The sequence below is a fragment of the Triturus cristatus genome, chromosome 8, assembly GCF_964204655.1.
Source record: "Triturus cristatus chromosome 8, aTriCri1.1, whole genome shotgun sequence".
NCBI lineage: Eukaryota > Metazoa > Chordata > Amphibia > Caudata > Salamandridae > Triturus > Triturus cristatus.
The window spans coordinates 866,626,510-866,644,563 of NC_140591.1; the positions used below are offsets into that span (position 1 = coordinate 866,626,510).

The following is an 18,054-nucleotide window of genomic DNA, read 5'->3' on the forward strand; positions in this document are numbered from 1 at the left end:
ACCACAGGGAGTAACCATGGCGACCATAAGCCAATCCTGCAACAGTCAGTGAGTCCATGTAACATAATCCATGCTGTAATCCTTCCTCTTCTTCATTGAAGGAAGTTAAGCACACAGGACCTCAATCCGCCTTTGAATCCGAACCTAAGAGGATATGGAGATCGTTAAGACAGTTCCAACTGAACATATAATTATCTGTTAAAGGCATGTAAAGTCTTGACTTCATCATTCTACAGTAAGATGTATGAATGACATCCAACTATTAACTTAAGTCTCTATCATTCGGCACTAGCTCTGCTAGTCCAACAAAATATGCATACCCGCAATTTCGAGAAAAAGAACCTCTAAACAACAATACAGAATAACAGTTTGTCTCAGAGGGAAGACCACAGTACTTACCTGTTAATCAAGAAATCCATCTCACCATCTCAAGTTGTTAATATAAAGGGTAAAGATCCTAGCTGACAGGTCTAAGGCTCGCACATCTGAAGCTCTCTTACAAGGTATAAGACAGAGCCGAATGGCCAGCTTCGCTGAGATCTCCTTCCTAGAAAGGTACTGGTTATCTTGCCAGGAGGATAACAATTGCAAGATCAGATTGACATCCCAGAGACCCAAGTACCGGGGCGGCGAGAGATCCTTATGCCTTTGAGAAGCTTGCTTATCGAAGGATGTTCACCTACCGGAACATTGTTCACTGGCGCATGGCTTGCTGAAATAGCTGACCTGAAAGAGTTAATGGAACAATTTGCCAGTCCCTCCTGGAAAAGCTCAGCCAAGATATTGACGATATCAGTAACACTGGTGCCCACGGGATCCAGGTGTTTCTCCACACACCATCGAACCCATCTCCTCCAAGCCAATCTGTACCTCTTGGTAGTTCCTCAAGTCCATGCCTGTTGGATGAGGAATCCAGTTTCCTGTGAAAGCCTGATGTTTTTCCAACGTCGCCTGAAATCCTCCATGCCATGAGATGAAGATGGCCCTGAAGAACCAGAGGATGTGGATGGCCCAGGGGATCCGTCAGGATCTCAGGAAACCATGGCAGGAGAACCCGAGCAGCCCACGCCAGCTCCAGGAGAGAAGGGAACCATGCTTGTGATTGCCATACTGGAGTGATCAGTACCAGAGACGCCCTCTGATGCTTGACTTGAGCAGCCACTCACTGAATCAGGAGAAAGGGAGGAAAGACGTATGCTTGATCCGTCGACCAGTCCTAGAGGAAGGCTTCCATTGCCCCCGCTCCCAGATCCAGTCTCCAGCTGACGTAGCAGGGAATCTGCATGTTCCATCTGGAAGCAAACACGTCTACCTGATGAGGGCCCCATCGCATCATCAGATCCTGAAAGACCCTCGAGTTGAGCCTCCAATCACAGGCATCCTTGAGGTACCTGGAGTTCCAGTCTGCCCCGAGTTCAGCGCTCCCAGAAAGTATTCCGCTGTCACTGAAATTTGCCATTGGAGGCAGTAGTGCCAGAAGTCCTTGGCTAGTTCCACCAGAGCTCGTGAACAGGTCACACCCAGTCGGTTGATATATTGGACAGCTGTTGTCCATTCTCAAGAGTATACAGCACAATACTCTGTCCCTCGTGAGGGACCGAATAGCAAACGATCCCGCTAGTAAATTTCAGAACTCAAGACAATTGATTTGGAAGCTCAATTCTTCCTCTCTCCATCTGCCTCCCCTGGTTATAGATCCGCATCTGGTTCCCCAGCCGAGGCGACTGGCATCTGATTCTATCACTGTGTCCGGACGGAAACTGAAAATCGCCTGCCCGTTCCATGCCTCCATGTAGTCTATCCACCACTGCGGCTCCGTCTTGGCATCCAACGTCTGTGACATCAGCTCTGAACACTTAAGACCCCTCCGAAGATGGGCCGCCTTCAGTCTTTGCAGGGCCCTGTAATGGAGTGGCCCAGGGAAAGTGGCTTGTATTGAGGAAGATAACATTCCTGGCCAGCTGCCGCAGGGTGATCCTGTCAATCCTGAGAACCTTCATCAGTTCCTTCTTGATCTTGACTATTTTCTGGTCCGGCAAGCTCAGGTTCACCCCTCTGGAGTCTATGCGAAATCCCAGAAAAGTCATGGTCTGCTGTGGAACCAAATCCGACTTTTGTTGATTGATGACAAACCCCAAGATCTGAAGCAAGGTTATGGTGGTGTTCAGGTAGGACATCATAAGATCGCATTATTGATACATCGGGAGAATATCGTTGAGTAGATTATTAACCTGATGCCCAGTGTTTGGAGATGTTCCACCACAGGTTTGAGGAGCTTCGTAAAGCACCATGGTGCTGATGACAGACCGAACAGGGGAGTCCGAAACTCTAACATCTGTCCTCTCCATTTGAATTGGAGAAACCTGCAATGTGGAGGAAAAATGGGGACCGTCAGGTAGGCATCTTTGAGATCTAGACGCGCTAACTTATCATCCTAGGGCAGAGGGTCCCTGAGGAGCTGGATCCCCTCTGTCTTGAAATGGTGGTAAACCAGCCATTTGTTGAAGGATCTGAGGTTGATCACTGGATGGAAACCTTTGTCCTTTTTCTCCACCAGAAACAGATTGTTGTGGAAGCCTCTGGGTTGAAGAGCGGATGCACATAACGCTCCCTTGGCCATAAGTGCTTGTACCACTTGGTCGACAAGACGACAAGAAACGCGTCCTGTGTGGAAAAATAACGTGGGCGGGGTTTACTGACTGGACCGGAGTTCCATTTAACTCTGTGTGGTACCCTTCCACAGTCTCCAGTACCCATTGGTCTGCTGTGATTTCCACCCACTTGTGCGCAAACAAACACAGTTCTCACAGCCCACCACCCGCCACTGAGAGGTAATGAAAGTATGGGGGTTACCGTTGTAACCTCCACTGTTGTTGGCCCCTCCCCGGGCCCGATTGTTCCTTCCTCTTCCACCGCCGCGGGTGGAGTAGGTCCCCTGGCGGCCTTCGTGACATCCGTTGTTCCTCTTGGCCTGTGCTCTGTTAGGGCCTTGGTAGGACTGACGGCCGGAGGAATGACCCCTGCCTCTTCCGGCCCCTACAAAAATCTTCCCTGGGAAGATCTTCCTTAAGGTTGACCGAAGTTTGTCAATGGCTGAAAAAGTCGAGACAAACTTCCCTAACTCCTTGACGAAAGGATCACCGAACATGTTGCCCTTTGCTACAGGCCCTGCCTCCGATGAAGAGAGTTCTCCCAGCTTGAGGTCTATTTTTTGAGCAGGGAAGGGCGACGTTCCATGGAGAGGGTGCAGTTGGCGTTGAAGAGGAGGCATACCGCCGTCTGAGCCCAACTCACAAGTTCATCCGTAGGTAGGGGTCTCCCTGTCTTCGTAGGCTGCTCTATAACTTTCATTAAGGGTCCTACCCCGTCAAGGAGTTTAGCTTGACATGCCCACCAGGAGCGGTCACTCTCCTTCTTTTGGTCCTTCATGTACTTGGTGAAAAAGGTGCGCAGCTTAGGGTCGATATCAGAGGTAGCTGTGACCCTATCCCCCAGGGAAGGTCTGGGACACTCCGCTCGGAGACGAGCTCGCACCTCCTTGTTGAGGGGTTTGGTGATCTAACTCGCCACGTAGACTGACTCTTTTTTGTCCAGGACCCACTCCGCAGAGCAAGGTCTATATCTACCTTCAGGGTCACACATGTCACTAGGGGCAGCGTCTCCCTGATATGGTTCTGAGGAGGCTGAATTAAGGGCCTCATCTGATGAAAAATCATCATATTTTGGATCACCCTTCCCCTCCTCGGGGTCAAAGTCCGTCATGACATTGTCATACATTAACTCAAGTGTTTTCTCCTCCTCATAGGGTAGGGTGCATCCTTCAGCATGCGCGCACTCTTATGGAAGACATCGGCCAACCGGTCGAAGCCCTCCAGGTGCCACGTGTCACGCTTGACGGCTGTGCACGTGGGGACCGATGTCGCCCCTCTAGGCCCAGGATTCCTGTGCTCCTGTCAGCTTATCGACACTCTCCTGCAGAGGGGCAAGTGCCTGGGAAATAGCCTGGGTGAGGAATTTGTCCTCCTCTGCAGGAAGGCGCTGCTGGGGGGAGCCATTCCTCCACTGAGGAATAAGAGGGTGAATAATCGTGGTCCCACTGGGACTGCATGAGTAATAGGGTGAGAGCACACAATATATTCTGCCCTGTAACTATTTTAAAAGGGCAGCCCCCTCGCTGTGCGTAGGACAAACTGTGACTAGCAGAAATGTTTTGTAATATTTCAAACAGCAGAGGGCCTGGGCCCTTAACCTTGCTGCAAAGCGGTGTCCAGCGAGAGTTGGTGGGAGAGAGAAAAGGCAAAGAGCGCAGAACTCTCTCAAATTCCCCCAGTGCAACGTGGTTGCAAGAGCACTGACAGAGCTTCTCTGTAGCCCGTTAAAAGTTGTCGATCTGGAGCGCGAAAGAGCGCCACCTAGCGCACCCGCACTGTATCAAGGTGATGTGCTTGGGCGGTAGTCTGCCACACGTTGGGAAAAGCTGTCAAGTGAGAGCATTGCTATAATTGATACCAAAACGCTCTTAATTAAGCATACAAATGAGCAGACACACAGCGTCAACAAGCCCAAATATTCCCCTGAACAAATTTTAGTCAGAAAGGAGAGACGTGACGCGAAGCAGTGAAGAAAGAGGAAGGACTACAGCGTGGAATATATTATACGAACTCACGGAGTGTTACAGGATTGGCTTTTAGTCGCCATGGTTACTTCCTGTGCTTTATGGGAGTTGTAGTACTGTATTGTGGTGTTTTTTACTTTCGATTTTGCTGGTTAATAAAGGTGAAGAAAGTAATGCATAATTCTCGCCTCCGGTCCTGACTTAGAATTACTTCTATGCTGCTGTTTACAGATTCCCAAAGAAAGCTCTGTGGGCTGCAAGCAAAGGTCTGCCGGGCTGCCCGCGGGCCGTACATTGAGTACTACTGCCTTAAAGGAAAACAAGATACGTTTAAAAAGAAGAAATATGAAATTGTTATGTTCCTTTTTAAGAGCAGGCAGTGGTCCCTTGGAAAGAAACGTCTCTGCCAACAGCATTCAGGTGCTCCTTAAGGTTCTAGGTTTAATTACTGTTTTCCAGATACACATCCTTTTTTGATCGTCTGGTTATTGATGACAGTGGATTTTAGACTATGCCAACAGAGAAATACCCCAGAGCTTTTGCTTCTTCAATCCCCACTATCCTCAGACACTCTACTAGTACTGCTAGATTATCTTAAACCTTTTATATTGCACTAACATGAAATGGATGGTTCCATCTTTATTATGCAGTGGCTGCCCACTTGGATAAAGTGCCAGAGAAAATTGCATTGTGCTCCCAACTCAAAGCTGCTGTACGTCTCTCAGTTGTAGAAGTCCTGCTCACTACTAAAACGCAACACTTATTATTGTCTTTACTGTATAAATATGAAATATGTTTTTTGTTGTAGGGCGTACATGCCTGGGCTGTTTTTTGCTTCACATCAAGACGAGATTAATCAGACTAGATCCAGTATTGTAGAAAATGTATATATCCATTTATTTCTTCATTCACTAAAGACAAAGTTAAGTACTACATAAGTACAGAGTCCAAGCTGAAAATGTTACTTACCTGTGGTAACGATCTTTCAGGTGGATACTCTACCTAGCTGCAGGTTCCTCACCATTAGAATTAACCCAGGCTTCCGAGTGGATCCGAAAAGGGCGCAAACTTCGTGGGGACGCCAGAAGTGGCGTCAAATGACGTCGCTGAAGCCATTTAGTACCCACACAGGCAAAACAAAGACAGTTTTCATCCATTTTCCCCTGCCTTCAAGGCTAGAGGACAAATTGACATCAATACAGTAGTCCAGTACCAAAACATAATTTGGGATATTATTAACTCTCCTTATAACAATCCATCAAATAGGGAGGCGGGCGGTTCGTTGAGGAATCTGAAGATAGAGTATCCACCGGAAATATCATGACCGCGTACAAGTAATTTTTCTTCTGATGGATACTTCTACCAGCAGATTCCCCACCTGTAGAATATATTATAGAGCAATACCCTATATAGGGGGAGGGTTAATGGGTGGTTATACAAGAAAATCCAGCAGGATGGATCTGGAAAAGGGACTATCTCTGCACACTTCAGAATCCAAGCAGTAATGTAGGTATGTAGTATTGCCAACTTAGCTAGCTTGCATATCTCTGCAATTGATACTCCTCTTGCAAGGGCAGATGTGGTGGATTTGGCCATGGTGGAATGAACCCTGATCCCTTCTTAAGGTTCCTTGTTGGCAGGTCTTGATGCAGAGGATGATCCACCTAAAAAGTGTCCTTTTCTGCATGGCTTTGCCTTTCTTGGACCCAGAGTAGCACAGGAAGAGCTCGCCATCCACACATATATCCTTGGTGCGGTCTCGGTAGTAATCGGGTAGGGTGATGGCCTGATTCAGAAAGAAGGCAGTCACCACATTTGGCAGGAAAGCAGCCCTATCTTGTCAGGCTGAAGGCTGAAATACCATGACTCAAATAGCATATACAGAGATGCAACAACTGCAGTTTCTCTTTGGAGACTTTGTGTACCTCCTTTCAGCAAATTCAGTTAACAAATAAAATGAATAACATTTGCATTGGTCCATAGAATCAGAAATGACCAATAGGCCGTCCACACACTGCATCAAAATAGATCCACCATTGGAGAGTAACTCTTCATAACCTTATGAGAGTGAAGTCAACATTAATTGTCTTTGCTCAAATGTAGAGGCAAATAGAAATTAGTTTTGGAGGTGTATTGGGTTTGAAAAGAAAGCAGAACACTAAGCAACCACAGTATCAGCAGGCTGCATATGTGACAAAATGGTTGTTTGATTTGGAACAGAAAGGCTAGGTACCATTTCAGAATTCACAACTCTGAAATCCTGCATAAAGTTGTAACTGTCCTTTCCGGTCTTTTAATAAGCATTGTAGCTGTGTTTCAGATTACCTTGGTGCATTAAAGCAGATATATTAGGCCAAGTTCCTACATCAGATACATTTTGGAGAACACGAGGACCTTCTTCATCAGATTGAGTTCTATCTTAACCGGGTCAGCAGTAGAAATGCATGAAGCTACAGTAATCATTTACCAGCGGAAGAGCAGCATTTTCATTTCCAGGAGGCACATCTAAATAAGTACAAGCATTGGCATAGCCAATAGGTCTCGCCTTTGGGACCTTATAAGTGTTTAGCCATGCAACAGTTGCATAACTAAATACTTATAAGGTCCCAAAAGCGACACCTATTGGCTATGCAAAGCGAAAGTGAAAGAAAATCGCAGTAAAGCGCGGCGCGCGTGCCCGCGCACATGCACTGTGGCTCTAGGCTGGCCTGGTAGCACTTTTTGGAGCCTTCTCAATAAGTCTCGCCAGACCAGCGCATGCGCTGGGTCAGGCGAGACCTAACAATGAGGAGTGCAATACACAATGCAGTTTACTTTACATAGGAGATTGCTACTTAGAAGGTTCATAGGTAAAAAGAAGCTAATCTGAAAGGTGTAATGATCCGATATTGGACCCAGGGGTATTGTGATGGGAAGTGAAACATATTAGAGTTGCTCTTTGGTTAAAAAAACCAACTGTACCATCAGCTTCAGGAAGAACACGACCCACCACCACCCGAAGCAGGTCCCCCACAGAAACTGGAGCAAGATCACGGCCGACCAGCTTACCTCCTCCCTCAGCCAGAACCCACCTGTCAGCACAACGGACCCCAACACAGCAGCCCGCAACTTCTCGCAGTGGCTGACCACCTGTGCCGAAGACCTCGCCCCACTGAAGAACCCACCCACCAAGCCCAGAAGCAAGAAGGCCCCCTGGTTCACCGACGACCTCAGGGTCTCCAAGAAGGCCTGCCGCACACTCGAGAAGGCCTGGCTCCGCGACAAGACCGCCAACAACATGACCGCCCTCAAAATCGCAACTCGCAGACATCACCAGCTCATCCGCATCACCAAGAAGAAATCCCTGAAGGAACGACTGGACAACAACGCCCATGACAGCAAGGAGCTCTTCAGCATCGTCAAGGAGTTCTCCAACCCCAGCACCGGAAGGAACGACATCGCCCCTTCACAGGACCTCTGCGACTCCCTCGCCTCGTACTTCCACCGCAAGATTGCCGATATCCACGAGAGTTTCGGGACTCCGCCCCCGCACCCATCGGTAGAACCTCCGCACACCACCGTCACTCTCCAGACTTGGACCAAGGTGACTCCCGAGGACACTGCCCGCATGATGAACACCATCCACTCCGGCTCTCCAACGGACCCGTGCCCCCACCAGGTCTTCAACAAAGCAGCCTCCACCATCGCACCCCACCTCAGAGACATCATCAACATCTCCTTCGACACAGCCACCTTCCCGGAGAGCTGGAAGCACGCCGAGCTCAGCGCACTGCTGAAGAAACCAACAGCGGACGCAACCGACCTCAAGAATTTCCGCCCTATCTCGCTCCTTCCTTTCCCTGCCAAAGTCGCCGAGAAGATCGTCAACAAGCAACTGTCCACCTTCCTCGAGACGAACGGATCCCTCGACCCATCGCAATCCGGCTTCAGAGCCAACCACAGCACTGAGACCGCCCTCATCGCAGCCACCGACGACATCCGGGCTCTACTCGACAACGGGGAAACTACGGCCCTCATCCTCCTGGACCTCTCCGCAGCATTTGACACTGTCTGCCACCGCACCCTAGTCCAACGCCTCAACAACACAGGTATCCAAGGGAAGGCCCTGGAATGGATCACCTCGTACCTCGCCGGCAGAACACAGAGAGTACGCCTCCCTCCGTTCCGATCTGAGGCCACCGAAGTCATCTGCGGCGTCCCGCAAGGATCGTCACTCAGCCCCACCCTATTCAACGTCTACATGAAACCCCTCGCGGCCATCGCACGCCAACACAACCTCAACATCATCTCCTACGCCGATGACACCCAGCTGATCCTCTCACTCACCAGAGACTCTGACAACGCCAGGACTAACCTGCACGAAGGGATGAAAGACGTCGCCGAGTGGATGAACCTGAGCCGCCTGAAACTGAACACGGACAAGACAGAAGTCCTCATCCTTGGACTATCACTCTCCGCATGGGACGACTCCTGGTGGCCCCCAGCCCTAGGCACCGCACCAAAGCCAACGGACCACGCACGCAACCTGGGCTTCATCCTGGACTCTTCCCTATCGATGACCAGACAAGTCAACGCCGTCTCCTCATCCTGCTTCCACACCCTCCGCATGCTCCGCAAGATCTTCCGATGGATCCCGACCGAGACCAGGAAGACGGTCACCCAGGCCCTCGTCACCAGCAGACTAGACTACGGAAACACCCTCTACGCCGGAACAACAGCCAAGCTTCAGAACAGACTTCAGCGCATCCAGAACGCCTCCGCCCGACTCATCCTAGACGTCCCCCGACGCAGCCACATCTCGAGCCACCTGAGAGACCTCCACTGGCTCCCTGTCAACAAGAGGATCACGTTCAGACTCCTCACCCACGCACACAAATCTCTCCACGACCTGGGCCCAAGATACCTCAACAACCGCCTCGCCTTCTACGCGCCCACTCGCCAGCTACGATCCGCACGCCTCGCCCTCGCCGCCGTCCCTCGCATCCAGAGACCCACCTCCGGAGGAAGATCCTTCTCCTACCTGGCGTCTAAGACATGGAACTCTCTGCCCATCCACCTTCGGCTGACCCAGGACCACCTCGCCTTCAGGAAACAGCTCAAGACCTGGCTGTTCGAGCAGTAGCAGACCCCCTTCCCCTAGCGCCTTGAGACCCTTCCGGGTGAGTAGTGCGCAATATAAATGCCTTGATTGATTGATTGATTGAATCTTGCCCGATAGAGAAAAGGAAGAGATATCTAAAATATTCAAAAGTGATCGACTGCCACCACTAATAAGGCATGGGGTGGTCCTTCTGTTATTTATTTATTGAATGTATGGCCCCCTCTGATCTACTGTAATGGAAATGTGCATGGAAAAGTCTGTTTCTCTGTCATAATGTTGTGAGGAAGGAGGAGGGGAACAGTTTTTTCTTTGTGTGGTCCATCTAACACGTGGGGCGGCTCAGGAATTCTGTCCTCCAGTGATCCACATCTGAAACAGGAGAAGTTCTCTACCACTCCCTTCTCTCCCTAGCACATTCCCTCTACCCAATCCTCAACTCTAGCTGCCAAGTTGCCCCCTTCCTGCTACTGATTTAAACAACTTCATCTATATTTCTATTGATCCTTTCTTTCTCTCCTGTGTCACCAAGATTAGTCAAGGTGATAAATTGTGATGCATTTTTATTTTGCCAACCCACGCAAATTGTATGCTTCAGCTCCTATATCATGGGAAGCAAGCTCGAAATGAAATTGCTCCCTCCAGCCTCTGTATCTCTTTCAGTAGCATTGTGAATTACATGATGTCTACCAAATACTTATTTTAGTCGATCTAGGTAGTCTTTCCTTAAATTTGTGGAGATTCTCTCTAAGCTGGGGCAATTGACCGATTATGTTGAAGAGGTCCGTTGTCGATCCGTGGGTGTGGACAGTGACCTTTCACCCTTCCCTCTACTGGGTATTGCTGTAGGTGTAACAAGGCTAGTATTACGTTCTAGCATCACTGTTCTTGCTCATATTTGTGGAGAGTTCCTTTCTACTAGCCCTCATCCTTCATACTCTACTCCCAGCTCTCCTGTGGGCCGTCAGTTTACAGCTGTCACTTTTGATAGTGAGGTTAGATACTTTTCCAGTATGACAGCTAGTTCCTGTGGTTTTTTCTAACTGCAGACTCCTCATATTTGGAATATTCCCCAATCACTCAGCACGCCCTGCTTGGAATCCAGAAATGATTGCCCCACCTCCCTAGTCGACTGACTTCTGTGGTCTTTCTCTAATTTATCACAAAGGAAGGCATCGGCACTCCTCTGATGGCCACCTCGTAGTGGCTCGCAATGAGGCGATCCATTAATTACCAACACTAACGTATACTTGAAGTATTGGCTACTTTGCGTGCCTGGTATTACGAAAATACCCACTAGTACTATGCTTAGCAGAGCCCCTTTTCACCGCTGACAGTAATCAGCCTCCAGCCTTCTTCTAGAAGCGTCCACCTGCACCTTAACTGTGCCTCACACTCTTTTCCCTTCGCATCGGTTCAGTCCGATGTTTAGAATTCAGCTTGCTCACATATATCTTGTCCTGAAGATGATCTCTAGCCATTGTTATGTTATTTAAATTTATATCTAGGTACGACAGCTACTCAAAAAGGTTTCCCGGCGCCCAGCGGAACTGCAAAAGATAGGGGAATAGAACTTACTGATTAAAAAGCCAGGTTTTAAGAGACTTACAAAAAAGTGTAACATTCATCTCAGTGCGAAGTGACAGCGGAAGAGCATTCCACAGAACAGGGCCCAAATAGGAGAAAGAACGGCCACCCGTGCGGGATAGTCTGATCTTTGGCACTTGACATTTAGCCTGAGTAGTGGATCTGAGAGTACAATAAGGTAGAGAGAGATGGACTAAATTTTGCACATACATGGGAGCCATGCCATGCTTAATTCTGAACATGTAGTTCAGAACTTTAAACTTAATCCAATTTTCAACTTTTAACCAATGAAGGTCTCTCAAAGAGGTGGAAATAGAAGCTGTTCTAGGAGTTCGGCAAAGCAATCAGGCGGAGTTGTGTACTCTCTATAGCTTTCGTATGACATCTTTATTAGCTCCAAGAAAGAGGATGTTGCCGTAGTCCAGTCTAGATGTGACCAGAGCCATTGAGATCGAAACGCCGTTGACCCTTAAAAGTACTCCTTGTATTTTGTAATGTATGTTTCTGAGGAGTTCACCTATGTGTTGTCAATGCAATTTATATAATTTTAAAAGAAGTCACCCTCATGTATCACATCATGCTTTTTGTCACTCTTATTATGTGAGCACCTGAACTATTTTTGTGTTTAAAATAAATTACAAAGTTCTTCTTTTTGATCATAATCTTGTCCCTGTGTATATACTTAACTGCTCCCTCCAGCATTATTTGCATATCCCTAAAATCATAGCTTTTGTTCCAAATACCTGGTGCATATTCCTGCATCGTTTTCTAGGACCACGTTTGGCCACATAGGTCATCTGAAAATATTGATTCACCCTAGGTTCGATTGTTGGGGTACCCTTGTTCTCCATACCATGTCAGTTTACAGCTGTAACTTTTGATAGTGAGGTTAGCTACTTTTCCAGTATGACAGCTAGTTTCTGATGGGTTGTTCTAACTGCAGACTCCTCATCTATGGAATATTCCCCAGTCACCAGACTGGATCTTGGAAGGTTTTTACAGCAATAATTCTAAGCGCTGCTAGGTGACATCTTGTGGCTCTGCATTGGCCTTGTACCACCTTGAAAGTGACTGAGTAAGACCCTTTGCCATCGAAAGCGGATCATCCTTTTTCATCAGTCAACAAACTCTTTCCTTTTTCCAGTATGTAAGGGAATGATGTCCCAACCAAAGACTACAGGGTTCACCATGCTGTGAATGTCTGAAACATCTGTTTGCTGAAGCACCTGCACGAGGTGTGCCTATGGTGTTTGGGCTTGGAGCATGACTGCAAGTCTTGTGAAGAATGTTCCCTCATGCCTCTAAGGTGATGTGTGAATGTGAAGCAAAGCTATACGTCGTTGAACACAAAAAGAAGCCACAGACCTTGTGAAGATGTAAGTCCCACTCATGCTCCAAGTGGAGGGTATGAATCCGTTCCCACAACAGGTCTTCTTCGCAGTCGAATCCATCGGATAAGTCGAAGCCCAGGTCAAAGAAGAATCACAAGAAGTTGACACAGGACTCAACCTAATCCAGCCACACTCTGTCCGAAGGGAAGTCAAGAGAGTGTCATAGTGCCAGCTGATTTACTCCTGATCCTCATTCGAGGAGCCAATCCTAAAACTGTTCCAGTTGCACTCCGATGTTCCTGGGCCATTGCTGCGATCGGTCGAAGCCTTTAGGAAGGCAATACTGTGTATTTTTGACACTGTTCTATATTCCTCTATCATGCCTTTGAACCCCAAGGGTCTGCAGGGGCCTCCAGTCAGGTTACCTTCTGTGGATCCTTCCTCAGCGCCATCTGGGCCCGTGGAACCTGCCTCAGGTTCTGCACTGACTCCGGTAGCAACTTTAGTTGTGGCAACAAGTCATATCCCAGTGAATTCGTTAACAATGGTCCTGACATCTCCAGTGCCAGAGGTCAGGGTAACGCTCCTGTCAACGTCAGTGTCTTACCTCGACCACGGTAATACCGTGACTCCATTCCAGCGCACGCGGTTCCTATGCGATCTGATTAAGACAAAACTCTTCCTCTACCACTGAGCCTTCCTAAGAGACTCAATCATCTTTTTTTCTGACCACAGTTTGCTGCCACCTGATAATGACAATGGTGATAAGGGGGATGATTTACCCCCACAATATGATGATGACAGTATTTATATGAACTTGTAAATTCAGGGCTGATTTTGTTCATTGTAGCCCCAACAGAAGAGAGGGCTTAGTTTGCTTTAGTGTTTAGACATATTGCTGAAGTCCTGGACCTACAGTTTGCTTTCTGTTCAAGTCATAAAAAATGTTCTTACTGAGGTTTTGCACCTGTGCCATCCTGATTTGAGCCATTACTTCCAACTAATGAAGTGCTGACTGATACCCTGATGGGTACTAGGGCTACGTCTTACTCTTGCCTAGCACTGAACAGACAGTTTGCTAGATGCCACAGACCGGGGCCTGGTGACCCGGAATTTCTTAAACAGCATCCTACTCCTGAGAGTTTGCTAGTTCAGACTTCCACCAGCAAAGTAAATCCTAATGTATCCCCCAGACAGGGTGTCCAAAAGGATTGAGACATTTTGAAGTGTCTTCGTCTAGCTTTATTATGAGATTAACCATGCGGTCTGCCTATTAGGCTGCTATAGGTATGCCATCTCAGACATGGCCAGCAAGATCTTACTGGTGGTCCTGGAGGAGTTTTGAGCCTCTGTGGCTCAAACCATTTAGGACAGCCAGTATGCTGTCAAATGTGTAATTAGGTCTGACCTGGATACTACTAATTGCTTAAGACAAGCGGTGGACAATAGGGGTGTGCAGGCAAACCTTATAGATATGCCTTTTGATTTGTCCTGCCTATTTGGCGAAAAAGCTGATTTTGCTCTTGAACGCTTTAGGAAAAGCAGAGCCGCGGTGCATTACTTAGCTTTTTTCACGGTAGCTCCACATGAGTTTTGACCCTTATTCCAGAGGGTTGCCAAATAGACAACCGTATACCCTACCACCGCTACAACAGCCACAACGGTCCTTTTGTGGCTGGGGATGTGGATCAGGCAAAAATCGTGCAGGTCACCAGGAACACCATTCCTTTCAGTATTGCCCCTGCCCCCCCCTCCCAATGTACATATTTATTTATGTAACCACAAAGTTCCCCTTTGTGGTTGAATAACATTCATCTTGTCTTGTGTCTCTTTGTCTTAGAGAATGATCAGCACACTTCTGAAGCAGTTTCTTCAGCTTCAAAGATTTCAAAGGTAATTGCCTAATTTCAGTTGTTATTCAAGGCTATATATTTGTTGTTCATTTAGAACGTGATTATTATTGTCTCTGTATCCAAGTAATCATAATATTATTATGATTCAGGTAAGAAGTATTTACCGCTATGTAATCTCATCATGAACTTCAAAGATTAGTAATGATTAACAAAATCTTTGAAATGTGAATTTATTGTAAAAATGGAGATGACAAAATACCAGAGTTGTTTTTCTTGAGAAACCTATTGTTCGAGGCATATTGTACACTTTTGCATAGATCGCCATCTGGTGTTGGGCCCGGATGTTTGCAGTTTGTTTTTCTTCTTGGACAGTCTTTGGAAGTCACGAGTTCGGTGACTCCTCCTTCGGTCCGTACTGCGCATGGGCTTCGGCTCCATCCTCAGATTGTTTTTTTCCGCCATCGGGCTCGGATGTGATACTTCGTGCTCCGGCTTCGAACCTTTCCAGTTCGACCTTCGACGGAAAATCCTCGTCCATCGAGATTCTTAAGACAAAAAATCATCTTCTTCATCTCGCTCGGCGACACTTTTCGATTCCAGACATCGGCACCGGCCTACGGGCCTCCCTCGACTCCGCTCTCGGCCGATGGAAAGGACTCCCTTCAAAAAGTGCCCAAAATGTGGGTCTAAATTTCCCCACACCGACCTCCATCAGGTGTGTAACCTCTGCCTCTCTCCCGAACACGAGGCTCGAGACTGCCCCGCCTGCAAGTCTTTTCGATCGAAAAAGACCATCTGGGATCGAAGAGCTCGACGCACCATGGCGCACTCATCGACTTCGGCTCCACCCGACATCTTCGGAGACGACACCGGAGCTTCGGGGCAGCAGCACACCGAGCAGGAGGAAGAACTCGTCAGCGCTTCCGAGGCCGACGACTCTGACCTGGAGGAGATAACACCGGCGCAGAGGGTCGTGAGTACTTTACCCCCTCCCACTCCCGTACCCACACCGAAAGAGACTCCGGTTACACCTTCGCCTCCGGGCTTAGGGAAAACCAAACATACAGCTTCTATCACCCCACCTTTGGGCCCGGTGTCGAAGCATCATAAGTCTCCCGGCGGCTCGGGCTCGAGCCAGCCTACTCCTGGTGCCGAAAAACACCGTTCGGCACCGAAGAAAACCACACCCAGTTTGGTCCGAAGTCATCGGGCTCGAAACCTGCACTCTCGGTGCCGATAAAGCATAAGCATAAGCCCCTCGGCACCGACGCTCCGGCGCCGAAGCCCGCCTCGGCACCGAAGAAATCGGAGACCCCGAAAAAGCATGGCATGGAGAAACCATCGAAGCCCTCGGCTCCGAAAACATCGGCACCGACAGACGATTCGGTGCCAGAAGAACTATTTACGCCTGATCCTTATCAAAAAACTTTAACAAAGGATCCAAAGACTGGTCATTTAACTTTGTCTTCCAAAAAAAGACATTTACACAAGCCAGATCCTCCTCCACCGCCAAAACGGAAGGACTCTGCCACATCCCCCTTCAGAGTACCCTCCCCACCACCTCCTCCACCTCCCATATCTCCACCACCTCCCATATCTCCACCACCTTTGCCTCACCGCTCTCCAACCCCATCTCCAGACCCTGATTATGGAGATCCAGATTATGATCCGGCAGACGCCCCAATAGACCCCACACCTCCAGGGACACCAGACCCATGGGAGGATTACCACAACCCCGATGTACCAGATGTGCCTCAGGATGACATTTATCCATCCATGCCATCTCCTCCAGAGGACTCCCTGGGGCTCCACCACTTAATACAGCAGGCGGCACACTACCATGGGGTAGAATTACATAGCGAGCCAGTTGAGGACGATTTCCTACTGGACACTTTTGACATACAAGATAAGGCCACAGCAATATTGCCCATGCTAAAAGGGGTAACCAAACATGCTGCAGAGGTGTTCAAGGACCCAGTCAGAGCTAGGGTACTAAACCCCAGGATAGAGAAAAAATATAAAGCAGCCCCCACAGATCCTGCATATATTAAAGGACCTGCTCCCTTGGACTCATTGGTGGTATCCACAGCTAGGAAGCGGTCTAACTCTCAATCCTCAGGGGAGGCTCCGCCACCAGATAAGGAGTCAAAGCTCTGAGATGCGTCTGGTAAACGCACTGCCTCGCAAGCCGCAAATATGTGGCGCATTGCCAACACACAAGCTCTGCTTGCACGTTATGATAGAGCACATTACGATGAACTGGAGGCTATCATGCAACACCTCCCAGACAAACATAAACACAGGGCTCATGAGCTAATACAGGAGGGAAAGCTCATCACCAATACCTCAATTAAATGTGCCCTCGACGCAGCAGACCCAGCTTCTAGAGCTATAAACACCAGTGTTTTGCTTCGTCGTCATGCCTGGCTCAGGATCTCAGGTTTTAAGCCAGTAGTCCAGGCATCTATATTAAATCACCCCTTTGACCAACAACACCTATTTGGTTCAAAGGTGGACGAAGCATTGGAGAAAATGAAAAAGGACACGGATACAGCAAAGTCTATGGGGGCATTACAATCCCATACCCCTAGACGTTCATTTCGTCGTTCCTCCTTTCGGGGCACAGGCAGAGGTTACTCTGCCGATAGCGCCTCTACTTCCTACAAGTCCCCTCCTCAGAATACCTTCTCAAAGGGCTATCAGAGGGGTGGATATAGGGGAAACAATAATAAAGGCAGGGGCAAAACCAACAACACCAGTTCTGCCACACCACCCGCCCAATGACTTTCCCCCGCTTCCCCCAGACCATTCCACTCCAGTCGGGGGCAGACTACGGCATTTTCTTCACACCTGGGAGACCATAACATCAGACAAATGGGTGACACAAATTGTTCAGTCAGGCTACTGTCTCGAACTAACATCTACCCCACCCAATATTCCACCCAGGCACCGTACAATGTCACAAGAACACACCACACTGCTCAAACAGGAGGTAATCTCCCTCCTGCAAAAACAAGCTATAGAGCAGGTCCCAATCAATCAGCAAAATCTAGGGGTCTACTCTCTGTATTTTCTAATACCAAAGAGAGACGAGACCCTACGGCCTATTCTAGACCTCCGGCCTCTAAATGCATACATACATTCGGACCATTTCCATATGGTCACCCTCCAACAAGTTCTCCCACTCCTCTGTCAGGGAGATTTTCTCACTACACTGGACTTGAAAGACGCATACTTTCATATTCCAATACACCCTTCTCACAGGAAGTACCTCAGGTTTGTGGTAGACGGTCAGCATTACCAATTCAGGGTTCTCCCCTTCGGGGTCACAACCGCACCACGGGTGTTTACCAAATGCCTAGCGGTAGTAGCAGCTCACCTCAGAAGACAACACATTCACGTCTTCCCTTACTTGGACGACTTGCTGATAAAAGCCGCGTCCTACAACCAGTGTGTGCAACATACAAACAACACCATCCAACTGCTCCACCAGCTAGGCTTCACGGTGAACAATCAAAAGTCCCACCTCATACCATCTCACACAAAGCAATATCTCGGGGCCACTATAGA

At 48.4% G+C, this 18,054-nt stretch overlaps 1 protein-coding gene across 2 annotated transcripts in view; it reads left to right on the forward strand.

The window, feature by feature from the left end:
• SENP7 (SUMO specific peptidase 7) overlaps positions 1–18,054 on the forward strand; it is a 991,910-nt gene that overhangs the window by 734,249 nt on the left and 239,607 nt on the right. For both annotated transcript variants that reach the window (XM_085622390.1, XM_085622391.1), the window contains exon 18: positions 14,472–14,524. In XM_085622390.1, coding sequence (XP_085478516.1) covers positions 14,472–14,524 — 53 coding nt within the window. The remainder of the gene's footprint in view (positions 1–14,471; positions 14,525–18,054) is intronic.